Source organism: Crocuta crocuta, unplaced genomic scaffold (assembly GCF_008692635.1).
Source record: "Crocuta crocuta isolate KB4526 unplaced genomic scaffold, BGI_CrCroc_1.0 scaffold110, whole genome shotgun sequence".
Lineage (NCBI taxonomy): Eukaryota > Metazoa > Chordata > Mammalia > Carnivora > Hyaenidae > Crocuta > Crocuta crocuta.
In genome coordinates, this window is record NW_027527386.1 from 2146234 (window position 1) to 2154202 (window position 7969).

Genomic DNA, 7969 nt, shown 5'->3' on the forward strand with positions numbered 1-7969 from the left:
GGGGGGGGAGTGGCTTTCTGGAAGAAGGGATGATGCATAAAGCAGGACCCAGTGGCCAGGCAGGACGCTGAGCAGGGCGGCAGCACTTAAAGAAGGTATGTGCCCCAGACAGTGCAAAGGCTGGGAGGTGGTGTGCGTGCGTGCGCGTGCGTGTGTCAGGGTGCCTGGGTAGCCCGTCAGCGTAGCTAGGACACACACAGGCCTCTCCTTTCCCCCGCGCACCAGGGCTCAGAGGCAAGGGGCTGAGGCCCTAAGGGGGCTCTCCATCCCAGGCTTCCCTCACTGCCTGTCTCCCACCTCCTGCAACGCCAGTGACTCCAGCACCCGCCTCCGCGCCCGCTGCGGGCTCCAGTTACCTGCTCCCAGCCGGGCCACCAGCTCACACCAGCAGCTCCAAGTGCTCCGCTCTGACACCCGATCAGCTCTGAGGGCAGCCGCCCCAGGGGGCCGGGGACGAACAGAGGGAGGAGACAAGCTGGCTGCGGGGCTGCCTGCTGGCCAACGGGCCCAGGCGGGGAAGACACCAAGCGCTCTCCCCCCACCCCCCACCTGTCCTTTGTCCTTGCTGTTTCTTCACTAGGAGCGCCCTCTTTGCACCCCATGTCACTCCCAACCGGCTCACTCTCCCCATCTCATTCCTTCTCACTCCGGATCTTTGCTGCAACACCTCTTCCTCCAGGAAGCCTTCCTGGACACACACCCAGGCTGGGTCCAGGGCCTCCTCAGAGCTCTCGTATGGCCCGGGGCCCTCATGACACCTTAACCACACCCGGCACCATTGCCCGGCCACTTGTGTCCATCCTCGCCACAAGGTGCCGCCTATGTTCTCCAGTGTTTCTCGGGCACCCAGTAGGTGCTCAATACGTGTTTCTTAAATGCATCCTCAAGGCCACCAGCCCCAGTGTTCTCTCTCTAGCGGTGCATCAGTCGGGCTGTCATCAGCCTGATGTCATCCACCTGAATAACGTTCGAGTAATTCAGAGCGGCGTCCAAGGCCCTCCCCGCACGGGCCGCCAGTGCTCCCTGCACACAAACGCAGGGTATTCGTGACTTTGTAAACTTCTGAAATGTGCAGCAGAAAGAGCCTTGACTGGAAGCATCAGCCCTCCGTCCTCCCGAGAGGCGTGGGGACCTCAATTTACTCATTTGCAAAAAGAAGAAAGGGGAGCACTGGCCGCTTGCCCCCCTCGCTTTAGGGGTGACTGCAGAGCTCTCACGCGGACGGCCGGCCCCGTCTCCCGCTCCCTAAGAACAGCTCGAAGGAAGCGGGCTCCCCTTCGCCAGCAGTTGAGATGGCGGCTGCGGCGTCAACGCGAGGCGCATGCGCCCTGGAGGGAGAGGCTGGACGCGCAGGGCGGAACGCGGCTCCTCCCTCTCGTCCTGCCCCGTTTCCGGCGGAAGCGGCCTCAACAAGAGAAACTTTATTGTTCCCGTCGGGGCGGCGAGGATGTCGGTGAATTACGCGGCGGGACTGTCGCCGTACGCGGACAAGGGCAAGTGTGGCCTCCCCGAGGTGAGAGCGGCCCGGCGTCCCGAAGGCCGCCCCCAGCGCCGCGGGCTGGGCGGGGCCGGGCAGCAGCGGGGCATTGTGGGAATATCGGGAGGCACGGAGGCTAGACAATGGGAGGGACTTCCCGGTGGGGAGGGGGCGGGAAGTGACGCCCCCTGCGCTCCTGGGCACTGGAACCCCCCGACCCCCCCAGCCCCGGGTCGGCCCGGCTGGATAGAGGGAGGGGCCCGCGGCGGTGGAAAGTCCTGAAGTTCTGCTGGGGGAAGCCAGGGACAGAGTTGCAGGCGGAAGGCACCGCAGAGGCAAAGGCGAGGGGATGGAAATCCACACGCGTGGGGAGCAAACACGGCCCGAGAGGTTTCCGGGGCCAGGACCGGCGGGGCCTCACACGCCGGGCGGGGGAGCCGACACTTTATCCTGGGGGTGATGGAGAAGGGTTCTGGGTGTGATGGACGTAGGTACGTGTCAGAAAGACCCCTCCCACTGTAGGACTTGGGGTGAGTCACTTCCCTCCTGGGTCGCTTCTCCCCTTCTGTAAACTGGGGGGGGGGGGGAGATTGACACCATCCCCTGAAGGCTGGTCTGTCCCTTCCGACTGAGGTATTTAACATGAGCCCTCAGAATCCCTCCGGAAGCCCCTCTTCCCTTCCTGCCTGTTTATTCGCTGGATTCCGCAAACATTTATGGAGCGCCTACTGTGCACCCGGCACTTCCTAGGCCCTGGGGCCGCAGGAGGGAAGGAGACAGACACCACGCCCTCGTTCTAGAGGGGACACAGACAAAGGGGAGTAGATATAAGAAGTCGGATGATAGTCGGCCTCAGGGAGACCAGTAAGGCCGGGAGCCCTGGGGCTGCATCCAAACCAGCGCCCAGGAGGCATCCCTGAGATGACTTTGGTTTTTTCAAAACTTTTTTAAATTGTGGCAAAACACAGAACATAAAAGGTATCACCTTAGCCATTTTTAAGTATACAGCTCAGTGGTACTGAAAACATTCACGCTGTTGTGCAGCCGCCCCCACCATCCGTCTCCAGAACCTTCCATCGCCCCAAACTGAGACTCTGTCCCCATAAGACAGACTCCCCGCCCCCTGCCCCACCCCCGGCTCCCACCATCTACCCTTTATCTCTGTGGATGGGACGCCTCTAGGGACCCCCTGTGAGTGGGGTCACGCAGGACGTGTCCTTCTGTGCCTGGCTTTGTCACTGTGCACGGTGTCCTCCGGGTCCATCCACGTGGTGGCAGGTGGCAGGACGTCCTTCCTTTTTAGGGCTGGATAATAGTCCAGTGTGTGCATGGATCCTGTTGTGTTTCCCGTCATCCGTCAGTGGACACGGGTTGATTCCACGTGGTAGCGATTGTAAATGATGCTGCCATGAACGTGGGTGTGCAAGTGAGATGACTTCTCAGCCAGGACCTAAAGGGGATGCGGGAAGAGCCATGTGGGAGAATTGCAGGCAGAGGCCACAGTTTACGCAAAGGTCCTGAGGCAGGACCAGGCCTGGTGTGTTGGAGGAACAGTGGGGAGGCCCTGAATGGCTGCAGCAGAGCGAGTGAGGCGGAGAGAGGGAGGAGTTGGGCAGGTTGAGTAAGGCCTGGGGGCCTCTGGGGGACTTAGGCTTTTATCCCGAGGGATGCAGGAGCCCCGGGGGGCTGTGGGCAGAGGAGGGACGCTACCTTTCCCAGTCACTTGTCCGCCCTGGCAAGGCGGGGCCCTCCGGCCTGTGGCTGGCAGCCTTGCCACACGGGGCCGTGTTTTGCTCCCTCCCTTCTGCTCTGTGCCTGGACAGATCTTCGACCCCCCGGAGGAGTTGGAGCGGAAGGTGTGGGAGCTGGCGCGGCTGGTCTGGCAGTCCTCCAACGTGGTGTTCCACACCGGTGCCGGCATCAGCACCGCCTCCGGCATCCCTGACTTCAGGTCCGTGGGCGTGGAGGGGAGGTTGAGGCAGGGCCTGCCAGGCGGCCAGCAGCTTCCCCGTAAGCTCGCGCATCTTTGGGCATCAGAACCCATCCTGTTGGCATCCCCCTGGGGGTGGGGGAGGGGGCGCACATCTGCCCTTACAGATGTGTCCCTTTAAGTCGCTCCACATTCGGGGCGCCTGGGTGGCTTAGTCGGTTAAGCGTCCGACTTTCGCTTAGGTCACGANTGACCATACCTAGCTGCAAGGGATCCTGGGGAATGTGGTCTTTTGCCTGGCTCAGTGTCCATGCCTAACTATTGGGATGCTATCACCTTAGAAGATGGGCAGATTGATATTAGGGGTAATTAGCTCCACACTCACTTGCAGATATTTTTCTATCAGACCTGGTGGCGGGCAAGTGGCTTTCACCCTCCAGCCCTCAGCCTCCTCGCTTTTTAACAGGGGTGTGCGACCAGACCGTGTCTCAGCTCCTGTTTGCTTTGGGCATATCTTGTGTTAGACTGCTGAAAAGTAGGAGTCTAGAACCGGTTCCCGCCCCCCCCCCCCCCCCGCAGCGGCCCCTGTGGGTGCCAAGTTTTTCTAGGTTTTTACTCCCTCCCTAGGCCTCATGGGCCCTTAGCCAGACTACTGCAGCAGAGTAGATTCCTCGTTCTGGGACGAACGTTAGACGGCTAAGGCATGAATTTCCCCCCCACCCCAATAATCTGCCATGGCTCCCCACTGCCACACAGCAGAGTTCCCAGTACTTGGGGCTGGGAATCAAAGCCCTTTCTGACCCAGCCTTGGGGACGTCTCTCCAGCCTCAGCTCCGGGGCTTTGCTGACCCCTTCTGCCTGCACTGCCCTGCCCTTGCCTCTTACAGTTAGAGACAGCTCAGCCTCCTCCAGGAAGCCTTCCCACACTTCCTATGCACATTCCTCTCCACTTCCACTGAGCTGCTCCAGCTCCGCAGGCTGCAGGGCCTGTGCCCCGCCCTCCGCCTCCCCCCCCCCAAGAGGGCAGGGCCTGGGCTCACTAGGGCCCCAGCATCACCCAGCACAGGGCCAGGCTCCGGGCGGCAGCAGGAAATGTTGACTGAAATGAATGATTTTTGCCCTTTTGCACCACACTCTCCCTCCTCTCTCTACCCTCCCCTTCCCACCCCCCCTTTCTCTTACTCCCTTCCTCTTATCTCTTTGCCTCCCGGGTCCTCTGTCTCTCTCTGTCTGTGTCTGATTCTCTCTTTTTCTGTCTCCCTGGTCCCTAAACTCTCCGTGCCTCTCCCCACCTGCCGCCTTCAGAGGCCCCCATGGCGTCTGGACGATGGAGGAGCGGGGCCTGGCCCCCAAGTTCGACACCACCTTCGAGAGCGCGCGGCCGACGAAGACGCACATGGCGCTCGTGCAGCTGGAGCGCGTGGGGCTCGTGCGCTTCCTCGTCAGCCAGAACGTGGACGGGCTGCACGTGCGCTCCGGCTTCCCCAGGTGAGGCCTCCCCAGGTGACGCGCCGCCCGCCGCTCTGCGCCTCCGTTTCCTCGGCTGTAAAAGGGGCGTGGTGCCCGCCCCGCCCCCGCGGGGCTGCCGCGGCCGTTTAGGGAGGCAGCCGGGAGTGGCGCTGGGCACTTGGCGGGAGCCGGTAAACCGCCGCCTCCTGGGCACCTCTCGAGACTTGGGGTGCCCTGAGTCTAGCCCTGACCCCGCTCCGGCCCCCCGGAGTATGGCCCCCCGCCCTCAGCCGCCGGCCCCACAGCCTGGCCACGGGCCGCTATGAAACCTCCCTCGGGGCGACGCCGTGGGGGGCTGGGGGGGCTGGGGGGAGAAGCTGCAGGGAATTTAGAATTCGGGGTTGGGTTTTCTGCCCCTCGTTATCACTTCTTCAGTGAACGTGAACGCTGGGAGGGCAAAGGACTGACTTTTAAGTTTTTTTTTTTTTAAAGTTTATTCATTTATTTTGAGAGAGACTGAGCGAGTCGGGGAGGGAATCCCAAGCAGGCCCCACACTCAGTGCAGAGCCCGGCGAGGGGCTCAGACTCCCGGGCCGTGAGATCACGACCGGAGCTGAAATCAAGACTCAGCCGCTTAACCCACTGAGCCCCCCAGGGGCCCCCCAGGACTCAGGCGGTTCTTACAGCCTATGGAGGCGGCCAAGTGCGCGGGCGTCGCCGTTTGGACGCGTGCTGACCTCGGGAACGCCCAGCCCCCTCTGGCTGGCTTCACCTTAGGGCTCTGGTCTGGGCGGAGCCACTGGCGTCTAATCCTTCGGGTCAGACCGCTTTGCTAGGCACTTGGCTACAGACCTAGCCCTCGTGGCCTGCGTAGACGTTTCTAGAAATGGGAGCAAACATTTCCTCGCTGTACAGGGAATGCATTCGACGGCGCGGGAGGATAGGGCGTTTACAGGGACGAGGAGGCCGGAGGCCATGTCGGCAAACGGCGGCACAGCCAGGGAGCAGGGAGCGTCGAGGCGCGTTGGCGCGTCAGGNACTTCCTGCTCAGTGGATTTCACGCCTGCCCACGCCCAGGCCGTGCCCGACACCCACTGCCACGCCCTCACAGTGCCACGCGTGTGTGCGCGAGCGTGTGCGTGCTGGAGGAGGAAGCGCTGACCCCCCAGCGCCCCCTGCCCGCCACCCGCTGTTCCAGACACAGGACGCAGAGTATGCAAGACAGACAGAACCCCTGCCCTCCCGGGAATCAGGCCGGGGGGGCGGTGGAGGAAACAGGCAGAAGACAAGACAAATCCGCAATTAAATTCCGCGTCAGGTGGTGATGTTGGCATGAAACCAAACGGGAAGGTTGGGCGGGAGTCACAGCCTTTAACAGGTCAGGGAGGCTGTGACCTGTGAGAGGGGACAGAGGGAGGGGACAGAGGGAGCCAGGGGAAGAGCCTTCCAGACCCGATCGTTGTTCTTCCAAATAGCCCAAAAGTTAGACACTGTGGTCCCATTTCACAGATGGGGACTGAGAAGTGACCTGCCCAAGGTCACAGTGCTGGGAAGCCACAGAGCTGGGAGTTGACCCCTTGTTCTTCTGCCTCCAAAGCCCAGGCCCCTGGGCCACCCATCGCCTTAGGCTCTTCCTTTGCAAACTGGGAATCAGAATTTCCACACTTCACACCCGGTGACACTCAGCAGCGGGCGGTTCCGACATAACTGTGATTGGATTTTCTGAACGAATGGTCTCCCCCGTGTGCAAAGGTGGGGTCAGCCGGGAGGGCCAGCAGTGCCTCAGGCTCAGAGAGGTGGGCCGCCCGTCTGTGAGGTTGTGGATGTTGGAATCAGCAGCCAGAGGCACGGGAAGGAGGGAGCCTGCTGATCCTAGGGTTGAAGCTTAGGGAAGGCTTCCTGGAGGAGGAGGGCTCAGCGCTCTGCCCGAAGCCTCAGGAACGGGAACGGAACCCTGTGCCGTGGCCAAGTGTGTCCTTTCTCCTTCCGCAGGGACAAGCTGGCCGAGCTTCACGGAAACATGTTCGTGGAGGAATGCGCCAAGTGTAAGACGTGAGTGCCCCCCCTCCCGGGGGACGGGGCGGGGCTTCCGCTCACCCGGAAGGGAGTTGCTTGTGACATTGCCAGAGACCCAGGGAGGGGCGGGGCTGGGCCGGAGCTGAGGCTGGGGCTGTCAGCACAGAGCCCGACAGGGGGCTCGAACCCGTGAACTGTGAGATCGTGACCTGAGCCGAAGTCGACTTAACCGACAGAGCCCCCCGGGCGCCCCTTGGCTCCCAGCCCAGAAGCTAGACGTCCAGAATGGGTCCCACGGAACCCTGTGGGGGAGGTTCCTGTCTGCCTCCTGGTGTCTTCTGGATGTTTCTCAGAGTCTTGTGCCCCCCCGCTCGCCCACCCCTCACGCCACCCCCTTCCTCGCTGCGTGTCTGCCTTTTCTTACAGGGACGCCAGTCCTATTAGGTTAGGGCTCATCTTAACCGCACACCTGCAGTGATCCTGTTTCCAAATAAGGCCCTAAAGTCTCGGGGCTCAGTACTCCCTATCTTTTTGGGGGACACAATTCAGCCCGTAACAGAGTTTGACAGGAAGGACCACCTGCTCGGTCACCCCCTCCCACCCTCCAGCCAGAGCCCTTCCTGGAGCCTTCTGGATGTGTCTCCTGCCCGCCTGCTGAGTGGCCGCACAGGCCGGGTCCCCCCACTGCAAAAAAAAATTTTTTGTCCCCTAATATATCTTGAAAACTTTCAAATCTATAGAAGACTCACAAGACTAGTAGGAGGAACTCCTGCTTCACCTAGACCAGGGCTCAGCAAGCCTTTTCTGGAAGGAGCCAGATGGTAACATGTGTTCAGCTCTGTGGCCCAGACAGTCTCTGTCACGACTGTGAGCTCTGCTCTTGTGGCGTGAAAGCCGCCATAGACCACACGGAAAGGAATGGGCATGGCCGTGTGCCAATAAAACTTTATTTGTGTAAACAGGAGGCTGGGGGCCAGAGTCCATCCACAGGGCCGTCACTCGCCATCCCGACTAGGTTCGACAGTTGTTACCATTTTGCCACAGCGTGTTGGTACTTGCTGTGCAGTCGAGGAGGAAGTGGCAGACTGCTGGTCATC

The 7969-nt window shown here is 61.3% G+C and overlaps 1 protein-coding gene across 1 annotated transcript in view; it reads left to right on the forward strand.

Annotated features, from left to right (window-relative positions):
• Nucleotides 1-1378: 1378 nt before the first annotated feature.
• Nucleotides 1379-7969, forward strand: part of SIRT6 (sirtuin 6) — an 8977-nt gene continuing 2386 nt past the window's right edge. Inside the window, exons 1-4 of the mRNA XM_077746237.1 lie at nucleotides 1379-1513; nucleotides 3301-3428; nucleotides 4713-4895; nucleotides 6849-6908. Coding sequence (XP_077602363.1) covers nucleotides 1448-1513; nucleotides 3301-3428; nucleotides 4713-4895; nucleotides 6849-6908 — 437 coding nt within the window. The 5' untranslated portion in view covers nucleotides 1379-1447. The remainder of the gene's footprint in view (nucleotides 1514-3300; nucleotides 3429-4712; nucleotides 4896-6848; nucleotides 6909-7969) is intronic.